Source organism: Sarcophilus harrisii, chromosome 5, assembly GCF_902635505.1.
Source record: "Sarcophilus harrisii chromosome 5, mSarHar1.11, whole genome shotgun sequence".
NCBI lineage: Eukaryota > Metazoa > Chordata > Mammalia > Dasyuromorphia > Dasyuridae > Sarcophilus > Sarcophilus harrisii.
Window position 1 is genome coordinate 106,624,730 of NC_045430.1, and position 21,897 is coordinate 106,646,626.

The 21,897-nt window shown below is 45.6% G+C and overlaps 2 protein-coding genes and 3 non-coding genes across 5 annotated transcripts; 2 read left to right on the plus strand and 3 right to left on the minus strand.

Annotated features, from left to right (window-relative positions):
* Positions 1 to 18: 18 nt before the first annotated feature.
* EMG1 (EMG1 N1-specific pseudouridine methyltransferase) lies at positions 19 to 5,142 on the minus strand. The gene is made up of 6 exons (XM_003771231.4): positions 4,931 to 5,142; positions 1,420 to 1,521; positions 1,181 to 1,322; positions 816 to 874; positions 578 to 727; positions 19 to 344 (listed from the first exon to the last, which is right to left on the minus strand). The coding sequence occupies exons 1-6, from the start codon at positions 5,096 to 5,098 to the stop codon at positions 231 to 233; spliced, it is 735 nt and encodes a 244-aa protein (XP_003771279.1). The 5' UTR covers positions 5,099 to 5,142; the 3' UTR covers positions 19 to 230.
* A 163-nt stretch (positions 5,143 to 5,305) lies between these two features.
* Positions 5,306 to 10,699, plus strand: PHB2 (prohibitin 2). Its single transcript, XM_031938249.1, has 10 exons — positions 5,306 to 5,681; positions 5,938 to 6,022; positions 6,241 to 6,320; positions 8,330 to 8,514; positions 8,851 to 8,980; positions 9,078 to 9,181; positions 9,615 to 9,692; positions 9,783 to 9,859; positions 10,222 to 10,227; positions 10,352 to 10,699. Exons 1-10 carry the CDS (start codon positions 5,555 to 5,557, stop codon positions 10,377 to 10,379), a joined length of 900 nt encoding a protein of 299 aa, XP_031794109.1. The 5' UTR covers positions 5,306 to 5,554; the 3' UTR covers positions 10,380 to 10,699.
* Positions 9,241 to 9,529, plus strand: LOC111721087. The gene has a single exon (XR_002770449.1). It is a non-coding gene; the product is annotated as a small nucleolar RNA U89 (small nucleolar RNA).
* A 1,610-nt stretch (positions 10,700 to 12,309) lies between the features above and the next one.
* On the minus strand, positions 12,310 to 12,459 carry MIR141 (microRNA mir-141). Its single transcript, NR_105734.1, has one exon. It is a non-coding gene; the product is annotated as a microRNA mir-141 (primary transcript).
* A 265-nt stretch (positions 12,460 to 12,724) lies between these two features.
* Positions 12,725 to 12,874, minus strand: MIR200C (microRNA mir-200c). The gene has a single exon (NR_105733.1). It is a non-coding gene; the product is annotated as a microRNA mir-200c (primary transcript).
* Positions 12,875 to 21,897: the final 9,023 nt, after the last annotated feature.

Consider the following 21,897-nt stretch of genomic DNA (forward strand, 5'->3'; position numbering starts at 1 on the left):
CCTTTTTTCCCTGCAGTCCTTTCCTTATTGTTGGATAATCAGTCTTTAAGTATCCCACAGATTCATTCTCTTTTTAAATAGGGAACAAAAATTGGGAATTCCACTCATTCTCTATTTGTAAAAAAAAAAATTTTTATGAAGTGTCTATAGGATCCCGTAAGCAGGACTGTCCAGCAGTCAATTCCATGGCTTTCAAGGTGATAAACAGTCTTAGGCAAGGCAATCTGCTGTTAAATGATACCCCATGCTTCTTCAAAGGCTGTCGTGAGTTTGGCACAGGTAAGAGCAGCAGAAAGGGGATAGTTGCTGATGGATACCATCTTTTCTGTGTAGTCCACATTGACCTAGGGAGAGGTGAAAAAAAAAAACCAAAAAAACATGAAGCCACATTGACCAAAAAAACATGAAGAACAATGTAGCTATACAAAAAAACGATTTTCTACCAGGAAGGGAATAACCAGAGTTAGTTACTCTAGCTTCTGTTGCTGACTTTACTAAACAATTCTAACATGGCTGCCAAAAAAAGTACTATATTCCCAAGAAGCCATTTTATGCCAGTCCCAGAACCATCTCTTACCGATCCATGCGCAAAGGCCCCAACAACAAAGACAATAGGGTCACCACCAGCAGCCAGCTCTTTAATATCACTGACAACAGGGGCAGAAAAGGAAGTGCCAATCTTCATACATCCTGCAGGAAAATGGTCTGACACTGGATTCTTGATCACCTAAGGAGAAGAGTTAAGTCTAAGAAAACAAGATGGATGCCCCAGACATTCTCTTCTCCCTCTATACCACTAATGATCAAGTTCTTACCTTCAATAGCTTCTGGGGGCCATCAGCTGCTCGAACACTGAGTTTGTGCAGGAGCTGAACTATTAGAAAACAGGAGAGTTCAAAGCCATCCCGCATCCTCATAATTCCAATTAGTTCCAAAGCAGACCTCCCACCCTTTTCTTGGTAAGAAAGAGTGCCACACATTTCTGCAGTCAGATTCTGAAAGGCTCTGCTCCCATCTATTATCTGATCAAATCTGTAACTATCCTAGAAGAGCCTAGAAGGGAAACTACTTTTGTTTCTACTCACATGGAATTAGCCATCCTGCTAGGTTCCACTCCATCTCTTCTCTTACCACTAAGTTGCTCTTGAATTGTGTCAAAGAGAAAATCAACTTGACTCACCCATAAGGCCACAGAAGCGGTCAAAGGTCCGAGGAATACGAGTCTGGGGGTTCACCTCAATCAGAACATTTTTTTGAGTATGGATATAAACCTGAAGCAAGCCAGCACGGTTCAGGGGACTGTCCATCAGCATCAACAAACTCTGGGAGAAACAGGAATCAGGAATCAGAAGCACAGACAGTAGTAGCACTTAACATGTAAAGTCTTGAGTATTCTATACAACCTGTCCCTGAGGTTACCTGGTGAGCTATGTCAGGTCTCACTTCTCCAGGGTCCCGTCCATTTTTCAAAAGTATAGATTTGTGTTTATCACAGTTGAGCAGCTCATAAGTTTTTCCTACCTGGGAAGGGAAAGAAGTCTGCTTCATCCTTTTTGAAAAATTAAATGCAAAGATAAAGATATCTTTTAAAATATCTAAAATATTTAAATTTGGCCCCATGTGCATTTAGATTAAGGTGCATTTCTTAACTGCAACTGTCAAGTGTTATCTGAGACAACAAAAGCAAAAGCTGCCAAAGTACAGCAAAATTGCCGTTTTCAGTGTGATGAGGTTTTGAGGAGTGAAGATGAACATGTATTTTAAAGTCTACTGAGTAGATAAGGGGAGAAAAGTAGAAAAAGTGAAAGCCCCTGGCCATAAAATAGCTACCTGCTAAATGTGGCAGATGCAAGAAACTAGGTGGAAGTTTCTGTAATCTAGGAAAGTAGTCTGATACAATGGGAAATCCCAGTTCAACATATATCAACACATAAATGACCTTGGGCTTGTTAATCCCATCTCTCTATGGGAACTCATTCTTCCTTTTAACAAAGTTTAATCTAGGCAATCTCTGAAAATCATTAAGTATTAAAACACCTATGGCAAATAGGATATATTCCCTTCAGTATTCAGAAAAATAAGGGAAGTGTCGGACACTTTCCAAAAGAGGGAAAAAAAAAGGATCTATTAATAGCACTAAGTAGTGTTAAAATAAGTTGGAGAGGATCTGAACTAAAGAACGCAAGTCTGAATTTATGATTAAAAACAATCTAAAGACGAGTCACACTTGACTGTCAGATCTGTCCTCCTTCAGTGAAGGAGAGCTGATTGTTTTTTAGGTGATTTATAATGGTCAATAGCTTTTTTTCTCCTATTACCTCAAACTAATACAATGTAGGACTGTTGAGTGTCCACAATAAGGAAAGTCACTGAAGGTTTTAGAAATTGAGGGTACCAACAAAAAAGAAGTCTTGGATGCTCCATCTACCAGATGATCACAACTGTGGTCTTCTAGAGATACTATGGCTGATTGCCTGGACATATTTTAGCAAATAGATCCCGAAAGCTCACTGTCCTTTCGATGCAATAATAAAAGCTATGTATTTATTATGTATTTATGGTTAAATCAGAAAACAGAAAACACATTCAAGTCCTGTAAAGACCACCAAAACAACATCACTATGTGAGTTACAAATGTGCTTAACTGGCTGGTGAGACCCAATACACACTGGAAATGCACTGCCACAAACAGGACACAAATTAATTAATAATTGTGCATCTCATGTTCCTTCTCCACTAATTCAATTCTGCTTTGCTAATAGAGCACATCACCTTCTCTGATGGGGCACACCATGTTGGGTGACTACCCATGGACATGGAAGACAGTGGTACAGGACTACCCAACATGGTGTGCCCCGTCTTCCATGTCACACAATTCTAAAGAGACTTTGTATTGCTTTTTCTGGCCACCTTGTGAGCACTTGCCATGTGACATAAAAGAACCTCTGGCATTCAAACACTGGCCAGTCCAACGGAGTTGTGTTCTCTGCAGCAAGAGTTGAAATGCTTAGCAATTTAGTTTGAAAAAGGACCTCAGAACCTGGCATCTTGTCCTGCCAAATGATCTTCCCAAGACAATTCAAATGGAAGCAATTCATTAAGACTTGGGTGCTAGGCACTAGTTATTGCAGAGAACTCGCTGAGAATCTGAAGGACCCAAGTTTACACCTACACTTTGGGACCCCAGGCAAATAACAATCCCAATTGCCTCACCAAAAAGACTTGAGCAACAGCAACCTAATCAGATCTGCAGACAGAAAAATCCTACTACATAGTCATAAAATTTAATAGGAAAAAGCATAAAGTCCCTTATTTGGGTTGAAATATCATGTACTAAGCAAAGACGTGATTTAAAATATATAGGACAGTGATTTGGATCACGAATCTCAGATACTGAAAAGAATGCTGATGAGAAGTGAGCTTAGGAAGAAAGCTAAACATGTATTTGTATAAATATACTGAATTTCACATGTCTTTGGGAACATCCTATTTAAATTACTGGGCCATATTCAATGGCTCAGAAAAGGGCAGTGTATATGTGAATTAAATAGCTCACTTTTCCTATGTCCAGTCTTCCTACAAATCGTGTTTAAAAAGTCATTAAAAATATTCTGATTCATTGTGGCATGGAGAGGACAGTGGGCTTTCTTAAACTGTACTAACAAATTGCAAAGTCTTAAGAGCGTGTCAGTATGTTTCAGAGAATAATTTCCCTTCTTAGTCTGAAGCCTATAGTTGTGATCAGTTATACAAATAAATTTAAGGGAGGTTGACAAGAAAAAGGGAACCCAGTGCGAATTTACCCTAAGAGTAATTCAATAGTATTGAATGAAGCTGATAGATTTGAAAATTGAGAAAAGACACCAGATATTGTTATTTAAGGAGATTGGGGCAGAGAACTTGAGTCTTAGAAAAGTGGTACAAACGATGGATAAGTAGACTAAGGGGATTACAAATGACACTTTTTTACATATTATTTGCAGTGTTCAAGACTTGCATCATCTCATTTAATCTTTGCCCAAGGTCATAAACTTGAATCTATAAAAGGATCTCTGTAGTAATATTGATGGAAAAAACCGGATGGGGACCCCCCCCCAAAAAAAAATGAATGACTTGCCAGAAATCTAGCCCTGTTTCTCCAAAACCAATTACCTGGCCCAAAGTTCTTTTCGCTAAAACCATTTGTTCAAAGTAATAGTTGGAAGGTGATGCACAAGAATCCAAATTAACTTTTAAACTGAAGAAAACTACCAAGTGTTTACAATTAAAAGGCAGCAAGAGGTTAGGAAATTATGGGGAAAATTTAGAGATTTAAAAAGGACATAGTACCCTCTTCGCCCGTCATCTCCATCAACACAGACATTAGATATGAGGAGAAAAGACGGTTGAGCAGATTTCCAGTTTTAGGAATACAAATCGGAGGAAGGTTTTCATTTCTCTACGCCACTGCGACTTTTGGGGGCGAAGTTTCGTGGTCTAAAGAAGTTCCCCCGGCGCTTAGAAACCTGGGGCCCCTCAGCCACCTTTCAATGCCCGTGGCGGGGAAAGTTCCCGCGACATTTCCCACGGTCACAAAGCCTTGTTTTCGGGGCAGGACTAGAATGAGGTCTTTCTAACTTTGTGGGAAAGAAGAGGGAGAGGCAGAAATTGTCCTAATGGCTTAAATCCCAGAGAAAGTCCCGGCAACTTTCCATGACAATGTGACCCGGACTCGGGTCTTATGCTGGCGGAGGACGGGGAAATGAACCTCTACGACGCTACCCCTCCCCAATGCGAGGGGAGCAGATGAGAAAAATAGGGAAAGCTCCCAGGGAAAGAGCATAAAGAGCCACACAAGCTCCTCCATCGGAGGATCTCCCGCTACAGAAAACAGTCCCTACTCTCCCCTCGCCCGGGATCCGCTCCCCTTCTTTCCACTCTCATACGACACCTTGACGGTCTCCAGGCTGGCCCCTTCCAGCACCACTACGAGTCGCCGGCCTCCGCTTTTGCTCCCCGCTCCGAGACGGGGCCGTTTGGGTTCTGCTGCCTCCCAGTCTCGCTCCGTCTCCCGAATGCGCCGTTCACGTGCCTGGAAACCATCACTGGGCGCCGCCATCTTGCAACCGGGCACAGAATAGGAAGTGACGTAAACGTTACCCAGGATACTTCTCCAGAACCGGGCGCGGGAACGAGACGACTTCCGCCCGGACTCTGTGACTTCCTGTTAACCATCTTTGAAGAGGGCACGCGAACCGAGAGAACGATGTCATAGCCGAGGTGCGCTCCCCGGAAGACTGGGCCAGGGAAGGAGGTGGGGCAACTTCCGATCACGCGGAGGCGGTGCCCGAAGTTCGTGTCCTCTCCGGAAATAGGGGGACACTTTAGGGGAGAGCGCTCTTCCGGTGCCCTTTCTCCTGGGAGGAGCGAGCAGGGAGCGGATCCTCGTGTGAGGGGGTGCGGATCCCGCTAGAAGGAGCACCAGCCGGGGCCGGGGCCGGGGACTGCGGAAGGGCAGGGGAGAAGCGGGTGGCATCCCCGGCCTAGTTCCCCGCGGCGGCGCCAGGAAGCAAACATGGCCCAGAACCTGAAGGACTTCGCGGGACGGCTGCCCGCCGGGCCCCGAGGCATGGGCACTGCGCTGAAGCTGCTGCTCGGGGCCGGGGCTGTGGCCTACGGAGTCCGGGAGTCGGTGTTCACTGGTGAGAAGGGCGAGGAGGAGCCCCACGTGGACGCTGCCCCGCCCCCTCCGCCCCGAGAACTTGACCCGTCCTTGAGCCCCCGGCGCCCCCCGCCCCGCCCTTGCGCTTCCTCCTGCGGGGGGCCCCCTCCCGCCGGCCCCCAGCCCGCCTGCCGCTGCCCAGCTCCGCCCCGTCCCCCTCCCCTCCGTCCCCGCCGATGGCCGCCGCTCTTGGCTTTCTTTGTTGACCCCTTTCAACCTTCTCCTCCCCCTTGTAGTGGAAGGTGGGCAAAGAGCCATTTTCTTTAACCGCATTGGGGGTGTGCAGCAGGACACTATCCTCGCGGAAGGACTGCACTTCAGGTAAATGGCGGGACAGCCGCACGGAACGCAGGGCTCCGCGCCCGCCTCCCACCGCCCCCCGAAAAGGGCCGCACGAGGCCGGTGTGCAGGGTCTCCTCGGCCTTGTCTCGTAGCTGGAGGGGATTGCCGGGATTCAGGCGGCCAGGAGGGGTGCGGGGTGACGGGCCCTCTGCGGGCTGCCCGTGACCCAGCTTCTCCCCGTCCCTCCTCACCCCCAGGATCCCCTGGTTCCAGTACCCCATCATCTATGACATTCGTGCCCGGCCCCGCAAGATCTCTTCTCCCACAGGCTCCAAAGGTGGGTCTAAGCACCCGGAGGCAGGGCGGGGAAGGAGGTGGGACCCCAAGAGATTGTGGAGGTGAAGGTGGGAGAGGCTGGCACCACATGGAAACCAGGCAGCACCTTCTCTAACGCTCCTCATCTGCCCGAGCCACACTTGTCGCCAATCACCAGCCTCGGGGTCTTCCTGTCCTTTCAGGACATCTACGCCTCTCAGCTGGGTTGTTATTTTCCAAACGTTAATTTGGAGCTAGCCTTCCCTGCTTCTGGTGCCCTCTCCTCCTCCAGAAGGCACTGACCGTGTTAATTCTCTTTTCAGAAACTCATTGACTCCTAGCTATCCACAGAATAAACTTTATACTCCCAAACCTGAGCTGGGTGGGTCTCACCAATGTCGGGCTCCGGTGAGCCCTGCACTAGTGAGATTGTAAAGGACCTTAGAGATTTATCTAGTGCAGGCCTTCATTACACAGAGACAGGGGTTGTGACATTTGCCCTGAGGTCTTCTGATAACCAGGCCAGGACTTCACTCTGTCATATGCTCTTCCCCTTTCCTTCATGTTCTCTGAGCTTTAGAGAAAGTTCAAACTAACCAGGTTTCCTCTTCAGATCAAATTAATTATCAAACTAAATTGCAGGAGATCTCTTGCTTCTCTTCTGTTCTTATTCCATAGTAGTTAGAAGTCTTCTAAACTAGGCTTGCCTGGACTGATGGCCTTCACACAAGCCTTCCTGCCTTCACATTTCTTCTCAAAGAGAGAAACTCTGGGCTTCTACTAGAGTACCTTCCACTGATACAGATCATTCTTTTCTCAAAGATTTCAAATGCCTCCTGAGAAAGTAACTAGGCACCATGAAAACATTATTGAACTTGGATAGAGTGAAGTAGGAATGGTACCTCATTTAATTATCTGAATGACCTTGGGTCATTTAGTTACCCCTCTGAACCTCAGTTTCCTCATAAAATTAAGGTAACAATAATCCTTCCTTCACAAACAACCTTGTGTTTTAACCTTGAGGTTAAAACGTGAAAGTGCTTTTCAAATCTTAAAGCATAAAAAAAAAAAAAAAAAAAAAAAAAAAAAAAAAAAAACAAATCTTAAAGCATAATATAAATATGAGCTTTTATCGCTGAATAATAATAAGTTCCATTTAATACCAGGCTGGCACCTTTGAATCTGCCTACCCCTTTTTCAGCCCCATGTATTCTCAGCACACCCTGGCATTTCTCTCCTGTCTCTGCTTCCATGTCAGCGATGATTCCTCCTATCCCTTTTCCATTTAAATTTTTCATTTCACACTGTGCAGTACTTTAAGGTCTGCAAAGCACTTCCCTGCACAAGGAAATACAAGGGATAAGTTCCTAAAGTGAACTTTAGGACCTGCTTGAGGCCAAATCTGACTACTCTTCCTTGTGGCTGCTCTCTCTTTCCTCCTGTGCTCTTGACTGAAACTCCACCAGCTTTCTGTGCAGAGTAGGGGCTCGCTGCTTACATCGTCTCCAGTGACTTAGTTTAATCCAGTCAGTGTCAGCCCTACAGCCTTGGGCTTGGAGGGACTTCGCCAGTGTCTGCTGGGATCTTTCACAATGCTATCTATACAGCAATGGTACATGTTGAGCATGACTTGCATTTGTGTACCCATCTTATTTCCTGCCCAAGTCCTGAGAGTTATAAAAGACCTGGCATCGGGTGCTAAGTTAATGTCTTGGAATGAATACATTTGTACCTTCTCCCTTGCCTTCCTTCCAAACTTGGCTCAGAGTTCATTGCACTAAAGGTGCGCTCCCTGGCCAATGGCAGCTCATTCTCATGGACCTTGTCTGGGTAAGGAAGGAGGGAGTCTTTCTCCTCTCTTGACCAGGGAGCTATGAAGTCTGGTCCAGCGGGCAGTTGTATTGTGTGGAGCTGAGAGCCGAGGGATTGCCTACTTGGTGTCCCTGGCACATTAGGCAGGGAGCAGAAGAGCGGCTCCTGCGGCAGGGTCTGAGCCGGCCCTGGCTGATGGTTTTTCTTGTTCCTGCCAAGACCTTCAGATGGTGAACATTTCCCTGCGCGTGTTGTCCCGACCCAATGCCCTGGAGCTGCCCAGCATGTACCAGCGCCTGGGCTTGGACTATGAGGAGCGGGTGCTGCCCTCTATCGTGAATGAGGTGCTCAAGAGCGTGGTGGCCAAGTTCAACGCCTCCCAGCTCATCACCCAGCGGGCCCAGGTCTGACCTCTCCCTCCACCTGCCCAGGGCCACCTGCTAGGGAAGCGTAGCTAGGTCCTCCACTTGTAAACAGAGGCTTCTTGGAAACTGGTGAATCCTTTGGGCAAGTGGGAAGGAACAGGAGAGCGGGGACTAGGGACATAAGCCCCAAAAAGCTTAGGCCTCCCCAAACTGGAGGCTTCCATACAAGCTTAGCACCCGTATGACAGGACACTCAGGAGCCAGATGTGGATGGGGGGAGAGGGGAGGGTTCTTAATCCCTCTCTGGTATGGCTTGTGAGGCAGTAGCCTCTCCTCAGTGTCCCTCCTTTAGCATCCCCGCCTTCCCACCCCCAGGTGTCCTTGTTGATTCGGCGGGAGCTGACCGAGCGGGCCAAGGACTTCAGCCTCATTCTGGACGACGTGGCCATCACAGAGCTGAGCTTCAGCAGGGAGTATACGGCTGCAGTGGAGGCCAAGCAAGTGGGTGAGTCCCACGGGGAGAAGAGGCCAGTCGGGAGGAGCCGCCCAGGATGGGGGAAGGCCGGCCCATGATGCCTCTTGTTTGTGTGTCTCCACCACAGCCCAGCAGGAGGCCCAGAGGGCTCAGTTTCTGGTAGAAAAGGCAAAGCAGGAGCAGAGGCAAAAGATCGTACAAGCCGAGGGTGAAGCTGAGGCTGCCAAGATGATATCCCCACGTGTTAGAAGTCGGTCCCTGACGGTTAGAGACTCCTCCTCCCTGGCTGGCTGGGTGATGACTCCAAGGCGAATGCGACCTCCGTGCCATCTGACTCCTGACTCCCAGGGGGGAGGGGGGAGGCTAGAGGAATTGTGATAATGGGGGTCTGAAATATTGGTGGGGGTGCCAGAGGCGTGGACTCCTGCTAAAAGGCAGATCAACATCATGCTCGGCCCCCTTGGTTCCTAGTGGCTGCCTTCAGCCCCTGGCAGCTATACCAAGCAGGGGCCCACAGGTGGGGTCAGGGCCAAAGCAGAGGCACTGGCTGCGTTTGAGCGCAAACCCCTAGATCTGACAGCCCCAGAGAGGGAGGAAGGAGAAGCAGGATAGGGTGGTGAGGTCGGGCCTGGCTGTTTCTGTGTCTCCTTAACCACCTGCTCACCTTGGGGAAGCTCTGAGCAAGAACCCTGGCTACATAAAATTGCGTAAAATCCGAGCTGCCCAGAACATCTCCAAGACGGTGAGTGGGGAGAGCCTGGAGGGCCCGTGGGGAGACAGGGCACAGGGATGAGCTTGGGGCCAGTGGCTCATGGCTTTCCCTTGGCTCCAGATCGCCACATCTCAGAACCGAATCTATCTCACTGCTGACAACCTCGTGCTGAACTTGCAGGACGAAAGCTTCACCCGGTGAGAAGTGCCCCCCTCATGCACAAGGGCCCCATCCAAGAGCCCTGGCCACTCACTTAGTGGGGAACTGCTGGAAGCCTTGGGCTGGGGGGGGAGCTTCCTTAGGATATTAGCTCATCTTTGCCCCAGTGAAGATTTGGATGGATCACTGACTTGGGGAGGCAGGGGTAGGAGAGGTAACAAGTTGGGGAGTTTTAGTTTCAGGGTCAAGCCCTAGTCTCATCACTCATCAGGTGTCCTTAGTTTTGTCAGGGGAGAGCTGCTGGGTGTGGGGTGGAAGAGAAGTATTGTGTGAGCCCAAAGGACCTTAAATCATGTCTTTTTCTCCATATGTCTGTCACCTTCCTCCACGCTTCCTACAGAGGAAGGTAAGTTGTGGCTGGGAGTGGGCGTCAGGGGTGATGGGGGGCTGGGGGCTAAGACCCTGGCTTGGGAATAACTCCTGAGGCTGGCCCCCCTCCCACTAGACCAACCACACTCTCTTGTCCACAGTGACAGCCTCATCAAAGGCAAGAAGTAGAGACTTCCTGACCTCCAGAGCAAGCTGATCTCTTCCTCCCTGAGTTAGTCTTGGACGGGCTGCAGACGGGTCCACCTCCCTCACCCACCATCATGTGACTTTCCTTCACTGCCCCTCCTCCCCCCCCATACTCGTTGGATAAATGAAGACTGACAGATGTTCCTTTCCCTAATCCCCCTCCCCATATTTTGCTGGGGGCCTGGGGTATAAGGACTGTGTGATTTCTCAGTGATTTCCTCTCTCGCTGGTTTCCCTCCAAGCCGGGAGGAGAGAGCAGCTATCCCAGGAATTCTCAATAAATTTTTATTACTTCAGTGGGACCCTCTGCAGCTTGCGATCTTATTGGTCTCCTCCCCAATGAGGACTGGGTGCGGGGCTGACCCAGATGCGCTGCTTCGCTTCACCAGCAGGGGGGGGGGGGCGCAGAGTCCGGCCTGGGCTGGGGGCCGGAGGAAGGGATCTCAGTAAGGGGGGCACAAGTCAGCCCAGGCCTAAAAGAGCGATCCAGGAAGGGGAGGCCTGGGCCCCGATGCTCCTTAACTCAGATCCTGGTTTTGGGGCTGGAACCACCCTCGGCTGCTCGACTTCTTTCTCGTGCATGAATAGCAGCAACGTGGCCAGCAATGGCCAGTGGTGAGCTGCCCCATGTTATTGGCCAGATACCTTAAAACCTATACCACCCACCGGGGAGAAGGCCTGGCAGCCTCACCATCAGACAGGATTATTGGAAACAAAAGAAGGGGATTTTGGTCACAAATTGTAATTTTTTTCTGAGCCCACTTCCAAATCTGAAATCTGGAAATAAAATTTGTTGGCTTCATCAGAATTATCACAATTCTCTGCACAGCCCACCTAAGGTACAATAGTCTCCAACCTCCTTGGCAAAGAAAAATTAGCAAATATTTTCAACACAGCCCCACAGAATACATAGAAATATTTTCATTTGGTGGCTAAAGAAGTGGGCTCAGTGCCTAGCAACAGTGCAGAAGCTCAGTGCAGACTTGCTTTTTTGAGAGGGGTAAAGTTGCAGATAATAAAATTAAAGTGGGGCATCAATATCAAAGACCAGGTCACCTGCCTGAACCTGAGGTTCTAGCACACCTTGTGGTCAATTTGAATGAAGGAACCTTGAAGGCCAACGATTTATTTGTCCATGTTCTCTTAGGAATGTTTCGCTGTTTGAGAGAATGACTTTGCTTGGTTACACAGTTTAAAGTTCTTTCCCCAGGAAAATGAGATTTCATATTCAGAAGGGATGTATATCATTCCTCCATCCCTCCTCAAGTGTCATTCAAGCCTAGATCTGTCCTCAATTATTTAAGTATTGATGTTCGTTGGCCTGGTCCAGTACCCAGTCCACGCCTCCAGGAAATGTAACAGCTCATCTTGGCAACAGTCTTAGAACATTTTAACTACCAGTTTCCATTCACTAGCTAACCTGACCTCATCTCTGCCAACTGAAGATCTTTGAATTGGCGGGAATGTTCTCCCCTACAACCGGAACGCTGATGTTTATCAAATCTGAGTTTCCACTTCAAGGACCGGTACCTGTATTTCTTGAGAAAAAATACTCGCAAAAATAAAGTTAGATACCCTTACAGAAACTAGAATTAGCACTCTCTAGAGGACCCCCAGCCTGCTGCCCCAACCCCACTAAGGTTCTTTTTAAAAAGTTCCTTTACCACAACAAAGAGCTAAGGGGATCCTTTGAAAGAGGAGGTAAATACAGGGGAGGATTCCAGCTGAAGATGGAGGCAAAGTCCTGCCCCACCCCGGAGTGGCCATCTTGTCTTTCCAAGGATGGTTCCAGCAGCCCCACAGCTGAGATCTTGAGCACACCCCAATCCCTATCTCCCAACACTAAAAGATGAAGGTCAGAGAAGATGAATAGGGATCTTTCAGTGGATTCCTAGAGATCACCAGGTCAAACGTCACCGAAGGGAGAACCAACCCGGGGGGCATCTTTACCAGACAGTGTTAGAAGCTTCACGATTACACGATCCAACACTGCACTGGAAGATGGCCCCAGAGCTGGGCACGGCCAGGGCCAGAGCTGGCCAATCACAGTAAGCATCTCTATCCCCTTCGCTCGTTGGGATTCTCCAGGAAGAACTAAAGCAAAGCCCAAGCACTCGGCCTGGAGAGTTCCTGGTCGGTAGCGGCTTGTAGATCCACGGCTCAACCAACCACAGGCCTCGGAGGGGGCCCTGACCAATCCCAGGAGGGCAGCAGGAGAGTGGGGGTCTCACAGCCGCTCTGGAAGGGGGCCAACAAGAGGAAAGGCCTGGACCCCGGTGGGGCAGGAAAAGAGGCTGTTGGCAATCCTATTGCTAGGTGCCAGTGGGCATAGGAGGCGTCACAAGGAAAGGAGCTCCATCGTTACCCGGCAGTATTAGAGACGTCCAAGCAGCACCCAAACACTGCTGGGTAAGATGGGGCACCCGTCCCACCTGCCCGAGGCCGGGCCAGGAGAGCCCGAGGGAGGCAGGCCCGGGGCAGCCCATCCGAACGCCCCTCGGTGGGAAGGCAGGGAGGCGCCGGCCCTCGCCATCAGCACGCTCGGCGGGGGGCTTTCTCTGAGGCTCTCCCCCAACCCCACTCGGCGCCTTCCCGAGACATCATAAAACACCGAAACGCAGAGCCCGCCGTCCAGGAACCCGAGGCCTTGTCTCCCTCCCGAGGCCTGAGGCCTGTTCTCCACTCTCCTCGCCCACCACTTCTGAGCCCCCTCAGCCTGCACTCTCTCCGGCCAGTCGGGCCTGCCCGCTCGCCCTGCCCTCCTCACCTACCTGCCTCTGGACCCCACAGTGCCCTCACTTCCGGGGTCAGGAGGGGACGACAGAGAACCTGCAGCCCTCTGTCCATAGGCCTAGCATCAGGGCCTCTGCTAGCCGCCTCCCTCCAGCTGCCTAGCTCACCTGGGCCACGCCCGCAAAGGGCCGCCACACAGGTGTGTCCTCCTGCCATAGGCTGGCTCTCCCCACCCCCACTCCACTCCCTTAACCCTTTCCCTTCCCAGGTTCCTGCTCGCCCTCCCCTTTCATCCTCCTCCTCACCTCCTACCTCCCTTCCTGCCACAGCTCACTTCCCTAAGACTTTAAAGACAAAAGCCTGGTTTTCCTTCATTCCCTGCGCTTTCCGCCAGGACCACGACTAAGCAGGTAGATCTGGTCCGGTGGGACCGACGGAAGCGCTTAGTCTGTATTTCTGTTCCCTCAAAACCTCTCTCGTGGCTGATGCTGAGTGAGGGAAGCAGAACCAAGGGAACATTGTACACAGCAACAAGGTTAGGTGATGGTCGGCTCTGACCGACGTGGCTCTTTGCAACAATTCAGACCAATTCCAATAGACTTGGGATGGAGAGAGCCGTCTGCATCCAGGGCCTGAATGTGGATCCCAACGCAGGATTTTCACCTTTTCTGCTGGGGGCTGTTCTCTCGCTTACTTTTTCTTATTTTTTCCCTCTTTTGATCTGATTTTTCTTATGCAGCGTGATAAAAGTGGAAACATGTTTAACCTATGCTGGGTTACATGCTGTCTCGGGGAGAAGGGGAGGGAGGGTGAAAAATTTGGAACACAAGGTTTTGCAAGGGTGAATGCTGAAAACTATCTTTGCATGTATTTTTAAAAATAAAAAGCTATTATTATTTTAAAACAAAAACAAAAACTTCTCTTATATGGCTCCTTCTCTCTACTCACCTGCCACCCTTTGGGCCCTCATCATCCCATAACTGTATTATAATTGCATTAGCCCTCCGGTGGCTGAGCCTGACTATAAGTCTCTACATTCATCACCCACCAAAGTGACGTTCCTAAAACACTGGTCACGTCAACCCGTGCCATCCATCACATCATTAGATTCCAATGGTTGCCTATTATCTCCAAGACAAATATAAAATCAGATATATACATATATATATATATAATATAAAATTAGATATAAAAAATAAAATTTCAAGTCTTTCCACAAATTCATAAGTCCCATCTCCTCCCTACCTTCCTGTTTTCTTAATCTTTGTATTAGAAAATGGACTTACTCTTCTTCACACAGGACAGGACGACATCTGACTCCATGATTTTCAGTGGCAGTTCCCCATTGTGGGTGGGCAGATCCCTCTTTGTCTCTGCCTCCTGACTTCCTTCAACATTCAGCTCCAATCCCTCCTTCTACACAAAGTCTTTCCCAGCTTCCTCTGCCCAACCCCTCCACCTTCCCTTGTATAGATTTTGCAAGTAGGCAATTGCTTGTAGATTGTTTTCCTTATTAGAATATAAACCCTTTCTTGTCCCTGGCACATAGAGCTTAGTATCTGTTTAGTGACCGACTATATTATCCATCATAATATTCATTCCAAGGTTGTTGAATGACTAAGGGAACTGGCTGAGGTCAGGTCAGTGTTGCTGGCAAGCATCAGGGTCATGCTGTTGGGTTTAACACTATTTGCAGACGGTCAGCATGGGGCTGGCTGCTTGGGATGCAGAAATAGAGGCTCCATGTGCCCATGGAAGTCTACAGATGTGTGTTTCCCCTGGTTTTTCCTTAGTCTGTCTGGAAGTATCCATATCCAAAAGTCCTTCCTCTCATCCCCCAAATACACACTCAGTTTCAGCCAGTTCTGAGTTAAAAACAAAAGCCTAGCTGGTCCCTTCTTGCTTTTGTTCTTTGGGGAAGAAAAGGGGGAAAAAGGCAAATTGGGGGGGCCAGAGGGAGGTTCCATTCAATCATTAAACATTTAAGTATGTGTCTACTAAATACTAACTACTCGTTAGTAACTAGCCAAGCTAACTATTGAGGGATACAAAAAGAGACCAAAAAAAATCCCTCCTGCCTTTAAGGAGCTTACAATCTAAATGTATGCAAAGTGAGCTGTTTATAGAATCAATAGGAAGTATTAACCAAGGGAAAGCATTAGAATTTTGAGAGATTGGGGAAAAAGTGAAAATCAGGGATTTAATTGAATCTTAAAGGAGGCTAGTAGGCAAAGTATTTAGTTATTGCATTTTTGAAGGGAGAAGTCTATGAGGAAATCCCTTTACAAACACAATTACTCCTTCAACTTGGTCTTTTCTTCTCTGTGGGGATCCTGAGGCCCTGGAGGATTCTTTGATGTAAGATAGAACAGGATAATTTATGAGCTACCCCAAGCAAGGCCTTTCTCTCCCATTGCCCTTTCTCCCTCAGAGAAAGGACAGCAGATACTGTCCTCCTGCAAGTGCCCACAGGGACCTGAAGCAATATGATAAATGAAGGGGGACAAGACCTACACACTGACAATAGAGATGACTTCTATTCTTTCTTCAATTGAAGAAAGTTAGTTGGTTTGGGACCCCCAAGCTTTCATAAGGAAGAGGATGACGATGATCAGATTAGGCATGAATGACTAGTTAGTAAGACCAGCATTATGGATGAGAATTTATTATTATTATTTTTGAGATGAGCTCTCCCAATTTCTCACTTTGCTGAAAGTACAGCCATTCTTCGGAAACCTAATCTCAATGCAGATTAGCACAGATGCTTTGATCCTTTCCAATTTTGACCTGGGAAGTTTTGTCCCTCATTAAGTAACTTTCATGGTCCCTCCTCCTGGGAACTCCTTATATTTTACCAGATTTAGGGACAACACTCTCTTAACTTTTAGCCCTACCCCAGCTCAAAACTTCAAGCAAAATCAAGCCCAAACAATCCACCAGCCTCAGAGACCTATCCATTAGGATTATGAATATTCATCTTCAACCAGAGAAAGAACTAAGAAGATTGAATGTAAATCAAGATATGCTCTGTTCACCTCTTTTTTCTGTTTTGTTTTGTTTTTTTATCTCTCCCATGGTTTTTCCCGTTTGTTCTGATTTTTCTCTCCCAACATAATTCATAAAATGATGTTATTAAAAACAAGCTAAAAATATATATATTTTTAAAGAAGGATATTAAACTGAAAAAAAAAGAATTATAGGCATGTGACCATGGTTGAGGTAATAGGGTGCAGTCAGACTATTCTCATACCAGGTCACCAAAATTATGGGGTGTAGCCACCAAATGATGAGGTATAGGGTAATACCCCAAAAGCATACTGGGGCTATGCACCGGTGTCACAAAGAAATTAGAAAGAATTTGTAGGCTTAGACATCTTCTAAATCAAGGGGCAAAGGTTTTATTATGCTGCTAAATGTGTAGTGAATTTCAAGAGAAGTTAGCTGTATGAGCAGATTTTTTTATAAAGGAAAGGGATTTAACATCATAACTTAGCTTTCTGATTGGATACAATAAAGGTATCCAGAGATCTCCACCAGGTATGAGACTATAATCCAGAGTCCACTGTAACAAAAGACTTACTTAAAAACAAAAGATCCACTGAAGACTGAGGTGATCAGGCTGTCAGGTTAATGCCCTAGTAGCTATCCAGGACCTCATCACCACCACACTTAGCTGTGGATGAGATTCTGATCCTGGAGCAGGGATAGAGAAAGGAGCCATGAGGAAGAAACACAATCATAAATTGCTAAGACATTATGAATCCTATTAGAAAGAAAAGGGGAGAAACCAATTTCCATTACCGTATTTTCTGCTTATTTATTTATAATAAATATTTATTTTTTATTTATCTCAAATCTTGAAGTAAGGAGTATATATACTCTCTTCCCTTCTCTTACTCCTTTCCATGAGCAGTGAGTATATTCATGAACTGATTGGGAACCCTTCCCAAACATATTCAAAGATCTAGGAGGTCATGCTGAAGCAAGTTAGGAGATGATTGTAGGGAGATGTGTCCATAGAAGAATTCTTGATGGATTTTCTTTCTTTTTTTTAATTTTAAAAAATTTTTATTTTCAAAACATATGCACGGATAATTTGACAACATTGACCCTTGCATAGCCTTGTGTTTCAGATTTTCTTGGATTTTCTTTTACATTATATCACTATAACCAAGTGAGCCTTGAACCAGGAAAACATCAATTAATGTCATTTTCTACTGCCCAGTATGGTTGGGACTTCCCTTGCACTTCTCTCTAAGGTGTGGTTTTTTCCTTTCAAACTCTGATTGCTTTTTCTTCCAATGGAAGGGGGAAAAAAGTCTACCACTTTAATTCACTTGTTCCTGAATCTATAAGGCTTCTATTTACCAGAACTATTTTCCTAGGGATAGGAGCAAGAGTACCTTTCTTTCTCTTGTGGCATTCATTAGAATCATCTAATATGCTTGTCTTTGTTGAATATATAGTCTTGAACCTCCAAGGTCAGTTCCATTATACCTGAACCAAAATCTTGTCTTTAAAATAAGAGATGAGATTCTCTTTTCTTCATCTATGTGTATAACCTTAAATAATAACAAGTTTGGGTTTATAATGATCAATATTGGATCAAAAGCTAACATTTCCATATTCCAAAGGAAAGCAAGAAATCTAAACACATTTAGTTCTCTCCTTAGAGAAAGGAAAAAGATGTTGAGAGTGAGAGTGAAGGGATGGAAGGAAATGTCCCATAATCTCTCTTTAGCCACATTCCATCAACAATGTAGATTTTACTTTGGATGGAGTTTACACTTAGTTTTCTCTGTCCCAGATAAGGAATGGTAATTGTACTGACCCAGTTTCTACTGTGTTTCCATGACTTTCTTTCATATTCACTTGCTTGTGATGGTGTCTTGCTTCCCCCACTTATATTAACTTCTCTTTCTTAGTCCAATCAGACTCCTAGATCTCAAGCTTAGGGTCACAGGGTGACCACAGAACTTAGGACAATGGATAAGACCAACCTATCTAGCATATCAAGTCTTTATCTTCCCACTGCTTTATGGTTAAACTTCTGTGGGCAAAATCTAGAACTGGGTTACATTATATACAATAAATTAATTACTAGCTATTAATTTTTATGACAGTATACTGTATTTAAATCTAGGGATGTGGGGAGTGATCATGAATTAAGAGAGGAGATCCCAAAGGGAAGGAATTCATTAGCTCACTATAGACCGTATATATTTTAATATTTTTAGTAAATCCTATTTTATTCCTTAAATTTGCTCCAAATCCAGTCAGATAAGATTGAACTAAACAGCAGCTGCATGACTGGCAATGAAAATAGAAATCTAGGTGTCTGCAGACTGACTTCAGTCAGACAATGAGGATTCTGCTGTCTTTTAGAAAGGAACCACAATAAGTCCAAGAGATAAGTGCTCCTTGACTAGAAACTTAGTTATTCTAATCCTTTGCTATATAATTAATACAGTGACATACTATTATCTACAGACAAGTGTCACTCAGGGATAGAGAAGGAAAGCTTTAAAGTGAGGGATAAACAATTTGTAACCTGAGAGAGGGAATTGAAATTCTAGTTAAAGTCTGTCCCAACCCCAGGAGATATTAAAGGAGAGGTGGAAAAGAATGCTTTGGAGTTAAAGTGAGGCTAGAGGAGAATTCCTTGTTACTACTACCATCAAGGAAAGATTCAAAGGAAATAAATCATACAGTCTTCATTTCACTGTTTTAACAGTGCTGATATTATGATTTTCCCACTCTAAAAACTACCTAGGACTACAAATTCTCCTTATACCACATCTGTCCAAAAAACTAATTTTTTAACACTAAGGTATCAATGATTTAAAATGACAGGATTTGCCAACCTTTATGAGGTCTTTAAATTTTTACTGGGATCATTACTTAACCCAAAGGAAGAATTCTAATACTGGTACAATATTACATGTCAGGAACCTAGATGGTGCAGTGGATAGAGCACCAGACCTGAAGCAGGAGGACCTGAGTTCAAATCTGATCCAGTCACTTAATACTTCCTGGCTGTGTGACCCTGGGCAAGTTACTTAACCCCAATTGCCTCGGGAGAAAAAAAAAAAAAGAGAAAGAGGGGAAAAAAGAATATCACATATCTAAGATGGGGAAGAATGGGAACTTTTTTATAAAGAGGCAACATGGTCTAGTGGATAATGCCGGACTTGAAGTCTAAAAGAACGGGGTTTGAAGACCATCTCAAATACTTATTATGTGACTCTAGGCAAATCATTTAACTCAACACAAATAGGTATGATAACATTTACCTCAAAAGATTGTTGTGAAAAACAAATGAGATCCATGGAAACTACTTTGCAAACTTTAGTGCTACATCAGTGTAAGATATTTCTATGATTTCTGGTCCCTTGAAATCATAATATAGCCTATTACAAATGTATATATATATATATATATATATAGAGAGAGAGAGAGAGAGAGAGAGAGAGAGAGAGAGAGAGAGAGAGAGATCCTTATTTAAGGGAAGCTAGAGGTTGTAGCGGATAGAGCTCTGAGTTTGGATCCAGAAAGACTCATCTTGAATTCAAATCCAGCCTCAGACACTTACACTCTGTGTGATCCTGTTTGCCTCAGTTGCCTCATCTGTAAAATGAGCTGGAGAAGGACATGGAAAACTGCCCCATTATCTTTGCCCAAACACGTTCAGGAAAAGCCAGACTTGACTGGGCAACCATGCTCTTGTTTCACAAATAAATAAAGGAAAAACCAGTCACAAACTGGGACTAAGTACAGTAGCTGGGTATATAACACAAATACTTCATATTTATATTTCATTTTAAAGTCAACACAAAATTATGAGCATTTCATTTGCTCTTCACAACTTTGTGAAACATGCAATCCTAATGTTGTTATTCTGTGACAGATGGGGAAACTGAGGCCCAGGGGATATAATGTGGCTTTTTCAGAGGCATTTAAGCAGTGAAATGAATTTCGTGCTGGGCAGAGAGTCAAGTTCAAATCTCAGCTCAGGCAATTACTAGTTATGAGACCCCGGCCAAGACATTTAAACTTTGTTTGCCTCAGTTTCCTAAACTGTAAAATGATGATAATAACAGTAACTATTTCCTTGGGCTGCTGTGAGGATTAAATGAGTTGCTATTTGCAAAGTACATAGCTCTTAGTTACTAAGTACTATAAGTACTTAACACAGTTCCATAGTAGGTGCTTAATATAATTTTACAACATAAGTATCAACTACAACAATGTAAATGGAAAGAATAGTGCACAAAAAACCAAAATTATAACGATTACACAAGATTCAAATGAAGAGAAAAGAAACGACATCTCCAACTTTCCCCCTCAAGGCTGTGGGAGGTCCCAGATGTTACATGTTTTTGTACTTTGTCAGTGTACCCATTAGTTGTGCTGACTTTTTTTTCCTCTCTGGGAAAATACTATGAGTCATATGAGATGACTGGGAGGGGGAAAGGAAGGGATATATAGAATATTATGGTAATGTAAGAAAAACAGAAACTATCAACAAACGCTTGTTCTTTAAAAAAGAACATTTCTTAAGTCCTCCTTTCCTTCCTTCCTTCATTTCTTCCTTCCAAGATTACACAAACTAATGGAGGGATCCACATGCCTGACTCCAAGTGTAATGTTCTCTTCACCACCCCACACTGTCCCTCTCAAGCAAAGATCAAAGCCGAGTGGCCTGAGGCTGTATTAGTAAAAGGATGGCATCTAGAACAAATGAATTTAGAGTTATCAAGTGGAACATATCTGGAGTATTGTGTTCAGCTTCGGCCCCCCCAGGACATAGAGTATCTCTATCTCAATCTCATCTCTAACTTTAAAACCCCCAAGGGGAAAGGGCATTTGGGGAGAGTTGGAAGGAATCCCAAAGACCAACGTCCCACACGTTTCCCTCACCTCCACCTTCTGCTTGAAGCAGGGGGAACTGTCCATCTCCCAACACAGCCCATTTTACTGCTAGGATGGACCCTAATTATTAGAAAGTTTATCCTGACACCATGTCTCTGTCTTGCTTCTAGTTCTGGTTCTTCCCTCCAAGACCAAAAAGAAAGAATACATCTATGCAAGGGTTCCTGGATGGAGGTCTCCCCATTTCTCTCCTAAGCTTGTGTCATACCTGCCACTGACTGCTTGAAATTTCCAGTGTGCCATACACATTTTTACTCAGAACTCCTCCATCCTTTCCTGCCCCTAACTTCCCTCTTTCTGTTCAGGGTATTACCATTCTTCCAGTCATCCAGATTCACAGCCTGGGAGCCAATCTTGGCTCTTGACTCTCACTTGCACTACCAGTTTCCAACTACAACCATTCTAGTTTAGATTCAGCCTCCCTGCCTCCAGTCTCACCTTTCCCAAGCCATCCTCCCCTTAACCACCAGACTAATATTCCTAACCACCCACAGTGGCCGGCTAAGCCCACAATCCTTCTCATCCTCCTTACCTCCATTTCTTGGAGACCCCAAAGCTTAGCTGAAGTGATGCTCCCTTCGAGACTTGCTTGATTCCCTAGTTATCAGTGCTTCTTCCCCTAATCATTTCTGTATTTGCCACATATGTGTGTATGTATGCACACACACACCTTCTATATGTACTCATCTGTGAATATATTAATTATTCCCTTAGGATTTTAAAAGGTCTTTATGATCAGACACTATCTCACTTTTGTATTTATATCTCCAATGCCTGGTATATAGTAGGAACTTAATAAATGCTTGTTGATTGATTGACTACTTCCTATTCCCTT